At 45.5% G+C, this 18913-nt stretch overlaps 1 protein-coding gene across 4 annotated transcripts in view; it reads right to left on the minus strand.

Moving 5' to 3' along the window:
• Positions 1-1251: 1251 nt before the first annotated feature.
• The window catches only part of LOC100054641 (xanthine dehydrogenase/oxidase), a 72295-nt gene continuing 54633 nt past the window's right edge, over positions 1252-18913 (minus strand). For 2 of the 4 annotated variants that reach the window (XM_070236547.1, XM_023619291.2), the window contains exons 26-36: positions 18588-18733; positions 17707-17788; positions 17054-17149; positions 16272-16400; positions 15258-15332; positions 13021-13073; positions 11063-11177; positions 10226-10291; positions 8643-8831; positions 7127-7303; positions 1252-5441 (exon numbers count right to left, since the gene is read on the minus strand). In XM_070236547.1, the coding sequence (XP_070092648.1) occupies positions 5421-5441; positions 7127-7303; positions 8643-8831; positions 10226-10291; positions 11063-11177; positions 13021-13073; positions 15258-15332; positions 16272-16400; positions 17054-17149; positions 17707-17788; positions 18588-18733 (1149 nt within the window). In that variant the 3' untranslated portion in view covers positions 1252-5420. Of the gene's footprint in view, positions 5442-7126; positions 7304-8642; positions 8832-10225; positions 10292-11062; positions 11178-13020; positions 13074-13164; positions 13411-15257; positions 15333-16203; positions 16401-17053; positions 17150-17706; positions 17789-18587; positions 18734-18913 lie in introns of those variants that run through there. The other 2 variants (XR_011426512.1, XM_070236548.1) reach the window with 2 other exon arrangements.

Genomic DNA, 18913 nt, shown 5'->3' on the forward strand with positions numbered 1-18913 from the left:
CTGAAACTTATATAATGTTGTAAACCGATGTTACCACAATAAAAAATTTTTAAAAATTTCAAAATGACAGATATTGAAACAGGAAGGAAGGAGTGGGATATAAAAGCAACTGTGAGAAAAACAAAGGTAAACATTTGAGGAAAACTAAATATTCAACTGTATAGAATAACAATGACAATGACTAGTGGGACTATTGAAACAACTCGCTAAGTAGTGAAAATACTTCATTACAGTGACATGGACGAAGGGAGTGGAGATCAGAGTTACTGCCTTCTGAGGCTCTTACACTCGTGACTGCATGTAAATGTTCATTAAATATAGGTGTTGATAAATATAGTGTGCATGTTAAAAGTTTAAAAATTATCTGTAAAAGAGTAGAATTTGAATGTAGAACTGCCAAAAGGGTAGAGAGAATGGGTAGAGGGAATGAGAAGAAAGAAAAAGATTGATTAAACCAATGGAAGACATTGAGAAAAAGAGAAATAAAGAACATGGTCAGCAGAGAAACACCAAATGAGATGATAGAAATAAATAAAAATATACTATTAATTGCAATTGCTGTAAACACATTATTTTGCCAGTTAAAAGAGGAAGATTCTCAAATTGCATTTAAACGGACACACACCCCAATTATATACACTATTTATAAGGGACCCAACTAGAACATGACATGAACAGTTGAAACTAAAGGAACAGAGAAGACATGCCCAGAGATGCCATTTTGGGGTATGGGCCTTAGATGACAATTCTCACACATTGCAGGAGGGATGTTCGAGGCTGTTTATCAGAGTATTGTTTGTAGTAATGAAAGACTGGAAACAGCGTAAGCATCCATTGGTATAGGGATGAAAAAATAAATTTTAGCACATACATATAATAAAACACTATATAACAGAAAAATTACTGAACTAGATAAAATGGGCCAAGATGGACATATATTAAAAGCATAATGTTGGAGGGAAAAATGAGTTGCTGAAGGAGATCACCATATCATATCACCGATGTAGTTCTTTTAAAGGAAACTTTATTGAAGAATAACGTACATACATAAAAATCTGCAAAGCATAATGAATAGTTCAATGAAGTTTCACAGAATGACACACCCTTGTAACCAGCAGCCAGATTAAGAAATACAATATTACCAAACATCCCAGAAGACCCCCCTAGCTCTCGTCCAGGTGCTACACCCCTCCCAAGGGAACTACTATCGTAACCTCTAACCCTACAGATAGGTTTTGCCTAGTTTTGAAATTTATATACACGAGATCATACACACAGAAAGTGTGTACTTGTTTGTGCCTGGCCTCTTTAATTCCATATTATGTTTGTGAGAAGCATCCTTATTGAAGCGTGCAGCTCTGCTTTATTCATTCTCTTTGCTGTGCTGGGATTCCATTGTATGAATATGCCGTGATTAACTTATGAACGCTATTGGTGATCTACATGTGGGATTTTTTTACTTTGGGGCTACTATGAGTAGTGCTTCTATGATCAATCTTGGACTTTCCTTTTGGTGCACGCGTACCCGCATTTCTCTCGGTTATGTGCTCAGCAATTTCTGGGTCAGGGGCATACATACTTGCAGCTTTAGTACAGACTCTCAAATAGTTCCCCAAATTGAATTTACCAAATTACTTCCCTAGCAGTGTGTGAGAGTTTCAATTACTCTGCATCTTACTCACACTTGATTTTTTAGTCTTTTTAATTTTAGTTATTCTGAGGGTTCATGGGTGTGAATTTCAAAACACACTCTTATATAAGTACTGTACATTGCCTATGGATTTATCTATATCTCTATCTATCTATATATATATACACACACACAGAGTAAAAATATAAAGACATGAATGAGGAGAATATAGACCAACCTTAGGATAATGATTGGGAACATCTGACAGTTGGGAGATAAAATGGAAGGCTTCAACTGTACTTATAATGTTAATTTGTAAACATGGGGAACAAATATGGGCAAACAAACATTTTTATAATTTGGGAGGGAACATATATGTGTTTTGTCTTCTTTTCCATATGTTTGATACACACTGTATTTAATTTTTTTTATATAAGAAAAAACTTCTTACAGGAAAATGTAGACCCTCCACAGAGAAGCAAACAAATTCACAGTGTATCTTGTTATAAACACAACACTTGAAACATGCCTAATAGACCAGACATTCCACTTCTGGGTATGATTGTCTCAACACACAGAAACGTTTTAAGAAAACATAGTACAAAATAGATAATTATGTGGGTCTGATAAAGGACTAGAAGCAAATATCAAAGTTGAGTTTCATCATTTATATTTTTTTTCGCAGGGAGAGTAATTCACAACACTGCTGTGGATACCTCATGAGTGTCCACGCAGAGAAATAAGAATTTCTTGACATGTTCTTGCACTAGGAGATTTCTATTCTATAGAGAGCTTGTTATCACACACTTGCTACATATGCTTATGATCCCACGAAAACATAAAGAGATGGCAAGATGAGTAGTAAGAACTAGTCAGGTTTTAATTATGCCACTGCCACCTCCAGAGTCCTGTCACCTCCCTGATACCAAGGTGGTAGAATGAAGCAGGGTTTCTCAACCTCAGCACTGTTGGCACTTTTGGCTGAATAATTCTTCATTTCATGGGGCTGCCCTGTGCATTGTAGGATGTTTAGTAGCATCCTTGGAATCCAGCCACCAGATGCCAGAAGTGACCACCCCTTACCCAGTGTGGCAACCGAAGAGGTCTCCACACATTGCCAAATGTCTCCTAAGGGACAAAATCACCCCCAGTTGAGGACCACTGGGCTAGGCCCCTTGGGGCTGTCCCTTCTGACTCTAAAATGTTACACTGCAGTATACCATTTGAGCAACAGATATAATATTCTCAAGAGCCCAGGTAAACATTAACATATGAGAAACCAGGAATGGCCAGGCCGACAGCTCTGGTCACTTTTATGTGGGCACTCGACTGCTGTCTTAGGAAAAGAGGTGCATTCAAAGGAAAAGCAGAGGAAACCGATGATGCTTTGACTAGGGGAAATTATTGTGAGAATGGAGCAAGTGGCCATGGAAAATGACCGAGACTCAGGAGAAATTCGAAGCATTGTTGAGATCAATCAAGTGCACACACTTGACCTCATTAGACTGAGTCTCAACTCCCAATAAATTGGGAATTCCTAGCCAAATATTATGTTACAAGAGGATGGGGATTTCCATCCATACAATACCCAGAGGGTAGGGATACAAGAATATAATGTGTTTTTAAATTATGCAAGTGGAAAATGGCATACAATCTGCCATAGGATGGGTTCCCAAGAAGCAAAGATTTAGAAGGGATTGAATGCAGTGATTTACTGGGGGAGTGCGCTCAGGACAGAGAGCATGAGGGAAGCAGGGTAGGGCAGGGGAAGATGCTGAGCAAGGATCTGGGCTGAGTGAGAGTCTAGTTCCAGCCTTATCCCTCAGGCAGTCTGAAACAAGAATTGCACAACCGCCAGAGGTGGTCACACCTTAAGGCAAGGGTCCATTCTTCTAAAGCTGGCAACAGTCAATCACTGTCTGTGGGCTGCCCCAACAGGTGAGGGGTGCAGGGCTGTATACCCTCGCAGGTCATGTGGCGTCTCTTTTAGCTGAGGGCAATTCTCCAGATGACATGCAGCAGCTATGAGCCATTAACAGCCAACACTTAGAGAAACTGGGAACTCACAGCTCTGTAAAAGGATTTCGAACTGTCTCTACTACAAGTACACAGTATAAACATGTTTGGCTAGTAAACTTACAAACGTTTTTTACAGAGGCTGGGAAAATCTTGGAACAGCAAAGGATTGACATTTGTGGGGCACTCAACAGGGGCCAGATTCTGTGCTGGGTGTTTATCGTAGGGTATCTCATTTAACACTACAACCCTGACAGTAGTTCTTACTATCCTCCTTTTATGAATGAGGAAACTGAGGCTCAGAGGATGAGCAATTGGCTGGAGGGAAAAGAGCTCACGTGCTGCCAGAACAGAGGCGAGGATTCACTTCCAGCCCATGCTCTTTCCACTGAGACCACGAGCTTAGCCAGCGCCTGGCCCTGAAGAAGTACGTGGCATTTGTAGTTGAGGAAGGAGAGAACCTGACTGTGGGCCTTAAAGATATGAGAACTGAGCTCCTCGGAAGCCAGTGTTCTCATCAGCTGAGGTCTGCGAATTACCAGCAACCCTACCACAGCCACCTCTCCCAGAGATGTGGCAGTCCTGGCCCCCAGGGACCTCCCTGAGAAGGGGGAGGGAGATGGAGGAGGGAGGCCATGGCCAGATTAAAGTAGCTCACAGGATAGCCTAGACCCACTAGAGCCACCAGCTACCATGGGACCAATCCCACCAATCCCAAAGGGCCTATGAAGTGCATAATGTCCTTGCAAGAATCCCTTGGCCCATCTCCAAGAGGACAAAGAAGACTTCTACTTGATTTTTCCTGGGACTCATGGCTCTCCAAGAGGATGGGAAATGGGGCAAGACCCCACACATGCATTGTGTTATACATGCATCCTGCACCGGTGGCCAACCTAATGGGGCCTCCTTCCTACCATTCAGTGACAATCAAGGCCTCCCAGTGAATGTGCAGGAATTCCTAGGGCGATTGTCAATGGTGCTTTCCTCTTCCCTACTGAGACCATTGAGACATACCTCTGGATCCACGTGGCTGTACTATGTCTGGAAAGAGATGAAGGGAGTCTTCTTTCTGTGGTAGGTACTTTCCATCTGGCAATAAGCCAGGTCTCCCCCTTTCCCATGGATTCAGAGACTGGGATAGAGGGGAATGAGAAGGTAGAGAGGGGTGTGTGAGTGTGTGTGTGTGTGTGTGTGTGTATACCAATGTGAGTGCATGTGAGTGTTCAGTGAGTAGGGATTTGAAACTCACCCCACTGTCCCAGTGCAACTTATGTATGCATCTGAGGTTATAATACAGTGTACATTGGTTTGAAGGAAAGCCTTTTGAGGAAAAGCACACAGATTTAGAGTAACTTTGGTTTAAGCTGCTGGAGGTTTGTGGAATCCTCTTTGAAGGACAGATACTGTCAGCACTTGAGTTTATATAGGGTTTCTGGTGAGTTAAGATATAGCACAAATACTTCCTAAACCTACTTCAAATACATGATTAAAGCAGACATGGAATGACCCTAATTGCATATTAACTGCTTGGGCTAACAGTTTTGATTTGGCTTACTATTATGTTTGCAAATAATATTTTTGATCAAAATCTTCCAATGCATTTGGTGTTCTTCCAAACACCATCCTGATGAATCACAGCACTGCCATCCTATGAGTTTTATAGATTCGTGTTCTGCAGCGTTATGTTCCGTGCTCCATGGGAGCCCCAGTGTAGCATAAGCAGACTCTGCTGTGGGCTTTTTCTTCAGACCCTCAGAGACCAGGGTTTACAGTTTTATGGTACGCCAGTGACACACTAGGAAAGAACAATAGAAAACTCACTGCCAAGGTCTTTCTTTCCACAGCACGGAACACAGTGTCCCCTCCTGCCCTCTGGCCCACTTGCCACCTCCCACTGCTGCCAACCACCATTCCAAGACCAAAGACCCCTCTGGCATCCCAACTGTTGGGAATGCCCCCAGAGTAGGGCCCCTTAATTTGCTAGTCAATTATTTATTTTTATGGAGCACTTTCCACGTGGCAGGCACTGTATTAGGCTCTGGAGATACAGGGTTGGACAAATACAGAAGTGGTCCCTTCTTATGTGGCATTCACAGTCCTTCAAAAGTGTGATTGGTTCATAGACTCAGCTGCTCATGCAAATCCATTGCAGGGATTTTAAATTGCTGGTGTGTTGAAACACAGCAGAGGGGCTTGGACTAGAATCTTTGCTTTAGGTCTGGGGCCTCAGAGCAGCTCATCAGATCATTGAGTTCTGTATCAGATTGTCTGCAAGGAGCTAACTTTGCAACCTGTGCAAGCTTACTGGAGCCAAGCAGAACTTCTCCTCTTGGGGAATGGGGTTTGGGGAACTGTCAGCATCGGGGCCATGTGGGAAGGTTCAGGGCTGTGAGGAGGTTGCTGCACATACCTGGGAGCTCTACACATGGTCTGTGTGATTCTCACTCTACAGCTAAAGCTCTTGGCAGATCTGCAGGCTGGCCTGACTGGAGACCCATCTGTCTCCTCCTCCTGAGTGCTGAGGTCTGTGATGGCAGACTTCACGGCCTTGAGAGATATCCTGTACCCTCCCCATTCCTGGAACACTTTGGTTCCATGACTACTCACTTCACCTCTAAACCCGAAAGGCCTATGAAATTTTCTATCAAATACCTAGGAGGATATCCAGCTTGGGTATCAGGAAGAACCCAGTTCTGCTAACTGAAAAAAGCCTGCCATGCAAAGGCAATTGGAGAGTCCTATCTGTGCAGTGCCCACTTCAGCACAACTCAGAAGCTGGGCTGGTTCTGAGGTTCCAGCGATGGAAGAAACTCTCCTAGCATGGTCTTCTTTTACCAGGCATTGTCCACTACAGGTATCCCACAGGAGTTCCCAGAATGATTCCAACAACCACGGAACTCCTGTTACATTCTGCTACACACACCTTCAAGCTAGTAACCAATCAATACAATGCGATCATCTGGTTTCTTAAAAGGCCGTGAAGTCTTCAGGGGCAACTACGTGTCCCCAGTATCAGCATGGCACATGGTAATCACAGAACAAATGGGGTCCATCTAATGAATCAATAAATTCCTCTTTTTCTCTTCCTCTCCATAGAGCCTCACACAGTGTCTTTAAGAAAGAAGGATCTCAAAAATGTTTGTGATGGACACTAAAGTTTAGGCTCTTCTGGAGTTTTACCCATTACCCTCATCTTCATGGAAAATAATGGAATCTGTGGGTCATGGCTGTGCATCAAACAGCCCTCCTTCCTTTAAGGAGGCCCAGCTACAAGCTACAGCTTTAGGAGGTTTCTTATTCTTTTCCTGAAAGTTCAAGGATGTGCCTCAACCACATGGTGAAGGGCAGCATTGACCCAGGGCTTCCCAATTGAGAGAGAGCCTGACATCTCCCCCTCTTCTCTGCAGGGCGCCCCCTGCAATACACAGACCTCCGCTCCGGCCTCCCCAGGACTGAGTGGGAGCTCGAGAGGTATCATACCATGGTGGCGAACTTGTCCACACAGGCATTGCGGATCTTCTCCTGGGTGGCAGGACTATCTAATCGGAAAAGTTCCTTCCTATTATAGTCCTTGTGCTGAGCTCGAGCTGCGTGGATGGCATCCTTGATAGCAAAGAAGATGGAGGCAGCCAGGAAGAGGGGCGGCTCCCCGACAGCCTGAGTGGACAGAGCATAGGACAGAAAATCAGGTGAAGTGGCCCCAGGCTCCACACCAGGAGGGCTGGTATTGCCTTGGAACCCCAGCCAGCACCATGGGACCCCACCAAGCAAGGCAGGAAGGGCAGTTAAAATCAATCAGGGGCTGAGAACAATCCATCTAGTAAATGACTCAGTATTGTTGGCATATTTCTGTTAACTCTTGCTATGTGATTTTCTCTGATGACACCATGCAAATATAATGTATCATTAAAAGTTACATTAAATAATTACATTTTATAGACAAAAAAAGCCTGACATGAATTTTAACCATTTCTTCAGTTATCAGGCTATGGGAACAATCTACCCACAACTCTGACACCAACATTTACAGGTGCCATATTATACTTACAGCATCTGCTGGAATATAGGCCTTATGACAAACAGGAATTAAAATGATTTCTAGCAAAGGTTGTTTTGTCCTCCAACGTATAGATCAGAGACTACCTGTATCAGAATTGCTAGGACCATTTGCTAAAAAAGCATGTTCCAGGGCGCTATACCAGGCCTATGGGATCAAGATTTTTAGAGGTGGGCCCTACAGAACTGGCGTTCTTACCACGAAGTCCCAATGGTTCTGATGCATGCCAAAGTGGGAGAGCCAATGGCAAGGACCACAAAGTGGCCCAGACCCACCCACAGAAAAGTAAACCAGGAGATGAGCAAAGGGGTGTGTTTCATTGGTTACAAGTGATTTTCTGTCTTTCTTCTTAGACCTAGGACTATATCAATCAGCTTAATTGATTTTCTTCCATTTTTTTATACTTATTGGGGACAGGGAGGAAGTAGAGGATGGTTAAGTCTTCAGGCATGCCGATCAAGGCTTAATGTCAGGTGCGGCCACTGAAGGAGGTGAAGGCATGTTCATGGAGGTGTTGCCCCATCTGCAGGGAACATGCTGCTTCTCACTGGACCACAGGGGTGCTGTATCTGTGAGGTCATCTCTAGGACCAAGCACGAGGCATGCACACCTGAGACACGGGTGTAGGTCAGGATTTGACCTACAGGATTGGATTAAGGAATCCCTCTGAGTGCACACAAAGGAGCTGGCTTTGACGACATGGAGGTGGGGGTCACCCTCCACCCAGTTCTCTGCTTCTCAGGAAGGACTTCCCACCCCTCCACCACCCTCACCAAAGCTAGCATCAAGCCCTCTTCTCCCTTCCAGATAAGCCCCCTGCAGACCCACATGGCAAGTGGCTGGGGCCCCTCATCACCCTCTGCTGCCTCCCATGGTGCAGACCAGAAGGCAGCACAGACCCAGGGCAATTGGATGCCCTGGATGCATAGATGGCCCTACCTTGGATGCATAGATGGCCTTCTTGTTGGGGGAGTCACGGAGCAGGGACACTCTGAACTCAATGGGAATGCTGCCAAATGTAGGGATCTTGTAGGTGCTGGGGCCGCGGGTGTACAGGCTTCCCTCGGGGGAATACTGCAGCTCCTCCAGGGTGAAGAGGCCAAGGCCCTGGACAAATGCCCCTTCCACCTGCAGGGCAGACAGAGACTGTTGCTACCTTGCCCCACTCCCCCTCCAAGGACAGGCACTGCTTCCCACAATGGGCACCAAGCCCTCTCTGGAGTGGGGCCTGGAAAGAAGCTGAAAAGAGCCCTCCATTGCTTACCTGGCTCCATTCCCAGCCCAGGATAACCCATCTGGGCCTTCGCCAGGCATTGGCATGGGCAAAGTAAAGGCATTAACAGTGAAGGCCAGTTTCAGAACTTGTCAGCGATTACAAGAGGGTCACGCAATGGTAGGCATAATTTCCCATTAAAACTTGCCGCAAGGCAGGTGGAGATGTTCCTTCTAGTTGCTACTGGAGAAATGGCAACCCTAAGCTGAGAAGCCAGCTCACGGGCTAACGGTTGCTGAGAGTCCCTCAGGGGCCCACACTCCTCCTGTGTGCAGAGTGGGACCACGCGCTTTTGAGCAGCCCCACAAGAGATGAGGAATTCCTTGGATAGTAGATTTTATGCTTTTTTAGCTCCCAGCCGTGCCTAACTTCTGGAAGAAAGCATGCCCCTGCTATGGTTTACAGATCTCTTTTAGGGCACCTGCCATGCTCTGCTGGCCCACATGTCCATTCTTCCGGCCTCATCACCACAGTTAAACAAGTGTGTTCTGGGGGAAGACCAGGTGCTATCATCTCGTGTCTGCAGGGCCTTGCTCAGTGCCTGCCATAGTAGGGGCTCCCCTGATGGTTGTTCAGTGAATCAGTGAACAGATTGACTAATGACAAAGTTTCTGTGTACTCAGTAATTGTCCAGTTTTGAGAAATACAATTTACATTTTCTACCAGATGCTCAGTACTTCAGTTCTGGCTTCCTCCCTCTGAATCCTCCTGTTCCACCTGCTCTGGCCAATACTGTCAAATTTTCCAAAAGTGGTTTTCTTCAGGACATTCATCTCTTTAATCTTCTTCTTCAAACTCATGTCTTTCGCCCCCAGTGGCCCCTACCCACGCTTGGTAGCATTTACTTCCTGCAGAACAAAAAGCTGTCCTGGGTGGAAGAGGAATGACGAGGGAGAAAACTCCTCTGACCTCACTGCCTGCTCATTGATCCCAAACGCAATCTCCAGTCTACCTTGTGCTCCCTCTCAAACTGTGCGTCTGTGTGTGTTTACACCCAATGTTTTCACCATTCATCATCTTGTTCTCTGAGGTGTGAGAGCCCTTTCCAAGTTAATCCACAATGATTTGTCTTCTCCCTTGAGAGTGGGCTCTCATCTATCTCAATTCCATTCTCAGGGAGATTCACTTGGTACCATGTTCAGACCTGCTTAAAAACGACATTGCACAAGATGCTGTGTTGGTGGCCCTAGGAGGGATGGGGCACATCAGTGGCCAAGTCTATCACCACCCTAGTTCCCCACGAGCTTACCTGTCCAATATCGATGGCAGGGTTCAGACTGGAGCCAACATCCATGACGATGTCTGTGCGGAGGTTCTAAAGCGGAAGCAAAATAAAAGCAGTTTGAGCAGAAGGGGATGTGAGAAATGATAGATGGGTCTTGGAGACCCTTAGATTAGTAATGCCAACCCAAACAGTATTTTCACAAGCAGAGTGCCCTGGGCTCGCTCAGGCAGGGGTGTTCATGGCCCCGCCAGTCTCCACTGCCATCGTCATTGCCGAAGTTGGAGTTCTTAGCAGCTGGGGAGGGTATGGGAGTGGAGAGGCTCTCTCAGTAATTGGAAATAAGTGTGCACACACCCATACGTGAGTAGAAACAGCAGGTTCCCAGGTTCCTGGGGCTTCGCACCTGAGTCTGTTTGGATCATGCAAGAAGGAGGCAACAAACTACGTTCCATGGCTGAATCCAGCCCATCCCCTGTTTCTGTAGGGCCTGAGAGTTAGTAACAGTTTTTACCTTTTTAAATGACTGACAAAAATAAGAATATGTTGTGACACCTGAAAACTACATGAAATTCACATTCAGCGTGCATAAATAACCTTTTATTGGAACACTGCCACGCTCATTTGTTTACGTACGTCTATGGCTGTTTTCATGCTACAATGATAGAGTTGAGTAGTTGGCACAGACTTTGTGGCCCAGAAAGCCTAAAATATTTACTCTTTGGTACTTTATAGAAAGCTTGCCAAGCTGTGGTGTAAGGCAGTATTTTTCCAACCAGGAAGTTTGTCTCTAGCAACTCTTGGTATTGTAATTGAGTTGTTTCTCTTTTCCGGCATAGTACTAATGTTTTGCAAACTCCTTACCTTATGATCCCCTGTTAAGCAGTCAATTTCCACTTCAGAGCAAGCCACCCCATACGAGAAGTAGTTGAAGAGATACCCTGAGTTTGTTTCAAAGCTGTAGGTAACCTCGGGTGCTCTGGGGGAGAAAACAGAAAATATTGTATGTGTGTTAAGAGGAACATGCCCCCCACCCATATACAGTCACACAGCTTGTCCTACAAAATCTCAAGACCCCAAAGGTTTTATTTTTTCATTCAGCTGTTCTTCAAAAAAGGCCATATGTTTTGAATATTTTGGATTCATTACTGAAACCCAGATAGTCCAGAGAATTCTCTCTCTTGTCTCTGCCCTCTTGTACCAATGTCCCTTATAGGAATCATCCTGTACAGCCGAGCAGTGTTTAGTATCAGCGTGCTGGCGTCTACATGGTAGAACCAGGTGACAGATTTTCCTGAGCTCATGAAGGACATGAATGTCACACTCCAAAGGATCTACTGAATTAGAATTCAAGGTCTTCAGAACAAAAGGTTCTGCCTCCGCTGGCTCCTAGGCTGTTCACACAAGTTCACCTGCTCACAGGGCTGCTCACCTTTCTCAAGGTGAAAGCTAAGAAGATCAGTATCTCATGCAGCCTGGGTGCATCTTTAAGCAGCCACTTGCCTGTGTTACTCCTCATCCACTGGCCCCTTCTAAACGTCAACAAGCGATTTGAGGAAATGTTATTAATAAAAGCAGATGTCCTCGTATACATTTTTTCTTTTTCAATCCTGAGTATGTTATACAATTCCAATTTTTCACGAGTCATATATATGTGTGTATACGTATGTGTGTGTGTTTGTGTCTGTGTGTGTATATTCTCACACCCAGAGTTTATAGTACTCTGTATCTATGTTGTTCTACATATTACCCAGAAATAATGTGAGCTGATGTGATCAGAATCTGTATGAAAACAAAATCAATACAGGGCTGAGGGAAAGGCTTATCCCAGGAGAAATCATTGCCTTCTTTGACCTCTGACTTCATCATCTTCATCTGGGTTTCCTTACATAGCCCCAGTTTTATTAACTCCAAAAATGAAATAAGAACTTAAGAAAAAACCTGCAGTAGTTTGTGTTTGTCAAATGTTGCATAACCCAGGGAGTACTGGGAAAACATTACTTTGCCAAATATATATGTAATACGTGTGTGTGTATATGTATAACACATATATAATATATATGAAATGTATATAATATATATGGTCACACATTCATGCAAGACCTTTTAAAGCAAACATTGCAGTATTTTCCAAATGCATTGATCTGTGAGAGAAAAGGTCCTAGTTAAACTTCCCAGAGAAAGCTAGAACGTTACGGCTGACAGTAAATATGATCATATCTGTTTACAGCTTCTAAATCAGATGGGCAGCGTCTCTAGCTCTTCCTGCTGCTGCTGAATTTTAAAGTTGCAGAAGACGTGTGCTCTTTTCTAACGCTCACTTTAAGTTCCACTGAATTCTGCATTTTGTGACAAGCTCACATGCTCTAAATCCTCCTTCCATTCTTCTGAAGGAAAGCCTCCATAAATGCGTAGTACAAACTAACACATGTGGGTAACTCAGAACACCAGACACTCGGGTTCTTGAAGGAGAATGCTGAGGGAGGAATGGTTGGTAATTGTCCTGCTATGTCATAAATGAGGAAACAGGTTCAGAGAATCACTGATTCCCCAGGTGGAACAGCACACTTTAAGATCAGAGCTAGAACACAGATCTTCTGATATGGCCGCAGCTGCTTTTGCCTCCTTGACACATCATTTGGTAATCCGTGTGTTTTAGAGCATCTTTAAATTGAAATTAGTGGAAGTCCATTGAAGAGAGAAGAACTTCAGAGGAACTGCTCTCTGCTGACCTAAGGCTGACAGAGTTCAGTGCTGGAGGGGACCTTTGAGGTTAGGATGACCACACACTGTGAGATGGGCGAGACCAGCACCATACTTACTTATAAAACCCAGTAGCAGACAAGCTCACTGCATCCTGGTAAGCAGCTATGACCTAAGGAGAGGAAATGGCCATCAGGAAGGGATAGGCACGGTTTCCAGAAACCCAGCACTACGCTCTCATGAGCTCATCCTCCTCCTCTGGAAGCTCATCAACTCCTTTTACTAGTGACTCACTTTCACACCTTACCTCGCATCCTCACTGCCACCTCTGCACTAGGTCCTCATCATCTGAAGCCTGGAGGACTACGGTAGCCTCTTAACTAGTCTTCCTGCCTCAAGTCACCTCCCCACTCTGCCACGTAGCCCAGTGCAGCCAGAGTGATTATCTCAACATACCACACAGCCCATGTCACTCCCCTGCTCCGTGGCTTTCCATGACTCTCCATCACCTATGGAGCAAATGCCTGACATTAAGGACCTCAGTCTTCTCTCTGGCTTTATGTAGCAGACACACCATTGCTACTCCAGCCAAACTCGATTGTTAACTCTCTGCCAACACTTCCATGTCCCCAGACCTTTGTGCCTTCATTCATGTGGCTCCTCTGCTATATCTGTCCAAATCCTTTTCTTCCCTCAACAACCAGCTCACACTTGCCATTCCAACTGCCTCTTCTCAGTGATGACTCCCTGCTCTGGCTTTATACAGCAACTCTCTACATTGCTCATTTGATACTTAGCCTGTTACCTTCTGTTTTCAGTTATACCTTCCTATTAATAAAGCTATCCATCTATCTATCCATCCATCCTCTTTAAATACGTTAATAAGTTTTTTTAGTATCTCCAGCACTAGCACAACACTACAATTTAATATGTAGTTAATATAATTTTCATCATGATCATTGTCAACTGCCAACCTCTTTACCACGTACCGGTTGCTATTGAGTACTTTGCATGCATTATCTTACTTAATATTCAATACAACCCTACAAGGTTAGTACTAATATTATCTCCATTTTACAGATGAGAAAACTCAGGCTTAGAGAACGAAATTCTCTAGGATCCTTACCATATATATATATATGGTACAAAATATATACATATATAGTGGTGGTGGTGATAATGGCATGTTTTTCAATGTGGTACAGACACTTAAGAGATTTGATGCCTATCATCTCCTGATCACATCTTTTTGATAATGGCCTCTGTTGGGGTTTCCTGCTTACAAGGAATGTTGGACTACATGGTCAGTCATTGAGGACAAAGCTCAGGTCAACAGATTGTAAAGTCTCGATCTGTTAAGGTCAACAGATTGTAATGTTGTTGAAAACATTATCAATGGCCGACAAATCCATGCTAAAATCAAACTACCAAAACCAAAAGACATTGATGTGGTATTTATGTGGGTGTTATCTATGTGCTGGCACTGATGTGGTATTTATGTGGGTGGTATCTATGAGTGTTGGAAGAAGTAGAGGTCATGAGAGGCATAGTAAGATGGGTGGGTCTGAGAGAAATATCTTATTTTCTTTGAATCTATTGAGGGAGACTTGTACTGTCTGAGCTGGACTGTATGCAGGCACATTTTGTGCGTTACTATTGTGCCCAGTTCTGCCATTCCAGCTGGAGGGGGACAGTGAAGTAGGGCTGTCATGGATATTTCTGCTTGTTGGAGTAGCTGAAGCCTCCCACCTCAGAGAGCATCCCTGTGAGGATTCCTGACATGCAGGCCCCCAAAGGAGAAATCAGAGAACTGGGCTTGTTCTTACTACGCATGGTGCTTGTTCTGTCACTCCTAAAATCACGGGTATGATATAACCTCTTGGGCGATGACTTTTCCCTGCTCCCTCACAGATCTCAGTGGACCCAGACTCCAGAGATGGATAGGGGCAGCCCTGTGAGAGAAGTAAGTTTGAAGAAAACCAGGCTCATCTAGACTGGATGAGTGGATTGTGGGATGAGGCCGAGTGAGCCAAGACTTCTCAGTGAGGCATATTCAGCAGTCATCTCCATCTTCTTAGGTTCAGGATAGCCAAACCCCCAATTCCCACCAGGTTACCAAGATCCTGGATCAAAAATTTTCCTCAAGTGACTTCCTTCAACTATGAAAACCATAGAGAAAGGAGCCCAGCAAGGTCGAGCATTTACTTGCCCTGTGAAATCATACAGACCACCTCAACTTCTCTTTGCCTGAGTGACTAGATCACGACCTCCTATTCCTGCTGGGGTCGGGACAGAGGCTCTGCTCTTAATCCCCATCTGATCTGCAAAAAAGTGTGTTGGATCAACTAAGACTTACCCAGTCTTCCCAGGAGCCACTAGGATTCTTTCTCTTGAAGGGTTCCAGCCTTTTCAGGATGGTCTGGCACGCTTCCTAAAGAACACAGCCACCACACACCAGACACATCAATCCTCTGCATTCCCCGGCCCAGGTATCCTGGGGGCCTCGGCACGGCCACCTCCTTAATGCTGTGCCCAAGGTGCCACTCAAACAGCCTTGGCACCCTCTCAACAATGACTGGGGCCCAGAGTGAAAGCCACAAGACCCTGCCAAAGGGACTAACACTGGCGCTAGGTTGGAGAGCACGTCCTGATTTAGTTCTAAGGCTGACAGAGGGTGAAATGTTCGAGGGATCCCAAGGAGATACTTCTACCATCAAACTCTTTCCTTTGATTACATCCCCCACATGGGAGGAGAAGCAGGTGGGTCTTTTTTTTCTTTAAAATTTTTTTTTAGGAAGATTAGCCCTGAGCCAACTGCTGCCAATCCTCCTCTTTTTGCTGAGGAAGACTGGCCCTGAGCTAACATCCATGCCCATCTTCCTCTACTTTATATGTGGGACACCTACCACAGCATGGCTTGTCAGTGGTGCCATGTCCGCACCGGGGATCTGAACCTGTGAAACCCCAGTCGCCCAAGTGGAACGTGCAAACTTAACCCCTGCGCCACTGGGCAGGCCCCTAGCAGGTGGGTCTTAACTGGCCAACCCACAGTTGAATTCCAATTTCAGTGCATTGTCTTGTGGACTGTTCTATAGCAGGAAGTATGTCTTCCCAGAACCCCCTGCATTCCTTCCAACTCTCCTCCTCATCCTACCCTCATCCTTCCTGACTTTGATGGAAGTGATTATGGTTCTTCAGCCTCTCTTTTAGCTTGGTATTTGGAGGAACAGCATTCTCCTGGATAAGAGAGCCACAGGCATGGCCACAGCCAAAGAGCCTACAAGGGCAATTCCAGCTCCCACCCGGGGGACCCTCCAGGCCCAAAGCCCTTGGCTGGTCCTCAGTTCTGTCAGCTCCCAAGGCTCCTTACGTAGACGGCCTGTCCGTTGAGGTCAGTGCTGATGGAGGCGGCCGTGGGAGAGGTGTTGGGCACGGTATTAGTGCTTGTCTCGCTGATGTAAATCTTAGAGGTGGGGATTTTCAGAGCTCTGCTGGCCACCTGCCAAGAGAGACGACATCACCCTCTGGGGAAGGGGTTAGCATGGGGCTTGGCTACTTTCTCCCCAAGATGGGATTCAAGTTCACAGTTACAAGCAAGAAAATAATTTTGTAAACTAGAATTCTACTGAGACTGGATGTTCTCACATCTGTCTCAATTCAAAGCATCAATTAACAGAGTCATTCCAGTGGATAAAAAGGTCAAAAACCCAATGGTGACTAACAGTGCCTTTTTAAGCTAACACTGGCTTTTTACAAAATCCAGTTTGGCCAGTCCCATGGGCCAAGCAGGTGTGCCGACTCTGACCCAGCTCCATCCTCCCAGCTCCACTGTAAAGAGTCTCACGTGTTGCAGAACTAGCTACCTTTATGCACACAACACACCCACCTTACACACAGTCACAGAACCCTAGAGTGTTGGTTTCAGAAGTGATCTTCCAGATCACCTGGCCAACCCCTTTGCACAGATGAGCAAACTGAGGCCATGAAAGGTAGAAGACTTGCCAAAGTCCAAACATAAATGAGCAGCAGCACCAGGGTTAGAGCCTAGGCCTGCCTCTGCTTCTGCTATGTCCTGCTGCTCAGTTTCGCACATCTCCCCTCACACAGACACCATGGAGTCAGAGACGACTCCCACAGCCCCAGGCTGCTCACCTGGACCATCTTGGTGTGAAGGCCTTGGCCCATCTCAGTGCCCCCATGGGTCAGCAGCACAGAGCCATCTGTGTACACATGAATCAGGGCTCCTGCCTAAGGGAAGAGAAGGATGCCAGACACAAAATTCGGTACATGCTAACTCAGCTTGGGTCTTAGAACCTGAGGTGCTGGAGCCCAGGAACAGAGAAAGAAAAACACCAGCAACATTTTAGATATAAACCCCAGACGGAGATTAGAGCAGTATAAATTTTGTGATTAAATTACATAGCCCTTTAGTTTCCAATATTTTTTTCATCTCTTTCTTTCTGTCTGTCTCTCATCGTCATAGGGAGGTAGGTCAAATATCTTTGTCCTCACTCTATAGATGAAGAAATGGGATCAGAAAGGCATTGTAACTGCCCTTAGTCCTACAGTCAGGAGGAGTAAGAACTAGAAGTTGACCCCTGATCTCCGAGTCCCATGCTGCTCTCACTGTCCCACGACACATGGGACAAACAGGGATGCGAGTTCAACTTCTGTTTTAACAGCAAAGAGCTCCTCTAGGTAGCTCTGTTACCAGTGACAATGGACTTTCCCTGCACTACTGCAAACAGAGGGGGAAATGGAGCCCCAGTTCAGTGGAGATGGACAAAATCATATAAAGCAATTACCTGATTCAGAAAACTAATCGCGAAGTTTATTCCAAACTTGGTAGGAACTATGCACAATCCTCTCTTTTTCCAACAATTCTCCCTGGAGAAAAAGGAACATTCTCATAGAATGTTCTTGACCATATTTATGTTTGATTGGACATATTTTCAGTCAACACCTTTGTAAAATTGGAACAAGGCATCCTTGGAGCTGCTCATATAGCCCTTGTTATCAATGAGTTGTGGCCCAATTATGGGGACAAAATGAGCAGGGGTTCTGAGTCCTTCAGTGCAGCTGGAGTGGGGCCCACACTTGAGAGAACCGGCTTTAAAGTATCATCACTCTTCTTTCCTGAGTGGAATTCGGCTCCGGTCAGAGTGCCCCAGTGACCTTGGACGGTGATTGTCCCAGGGAGGAACTGTGGTTCGCTGATGAGAATGACAACACTTTCACTGTGCTTTGTATTTGGTTTTCTGAGCAACTCAGTGAGGAAGACAGAGCCAGCATAATCATCCCCACTGTGCAGATGGGGGTCCAGGGAGATGGAGTGGCTGCCATGGTCACATTCACAGAGTAGTGTCAGAGCTGGCGCATAACTGTGATGTTCTCAGACCTGGGCTGGTGTTCACTAGAACACGGTGTACCCGGAAGGCAGACAAACGTGTAAAGATGAGCCACACTGCTGGGCTATGACACTGAGTGGTGTGGGCCCACCTGCCCCCAGGCTGAAGGTCATTTCGAGATCTTAAAGAGATGGCTGTGAACAAGTTGGTAAACTCAGCAGCTTTGTAAGTTATCCATTAAACTACTAGCTTCACATTTTGAGTTCAAGAAAAAGGCTATAGAACATGAAATCCCAAAGAGCACCAGAACGTCAGACTCCTCCCCGCTCAGCACGTACTTGTTGAACTTGTCAATCTCACTCTTCCGGGCGTGATACTGGGAGCTTGCCAGGCATTCATCCCAGCACCTGGTCAAGGTGAACCCCTCGAGCTTCTGGTTGAAGTGTGTCAGGTCCCCTTCCTTGTACATGTTCTTCCTCCGCACCTTCCCAAGGAGAGAGACACTGAGGCCCAGTGAGTGGCAAGAGATGAGGGGGGCAAATCCTAAAGTCAACCTTCCAGACCCCTCAACAGCCCCTGCTCATCCTCTTCCCCCATGGGAGATGACCAAGACACACTGTCCCCTAAAAGTAGGCTAACCCGCCCTGACTTGTGCCACCACATT

The sequence above is a fragment of the Equus caballus genome, chromosome 15 (assembly GCF_041296265.1).
Source record: "Equus caballus isolate H_3958 breed thoroughbred chromosome 15, TB-T2T, whole genome shotgun sequence".
NCBI classification, from domain to species: domain Eukaryota; kingdom Metazoa; phylum Chordata; class Mammalia; order Perissodactyla; family Equidae; genus Equus; species Equus caballus.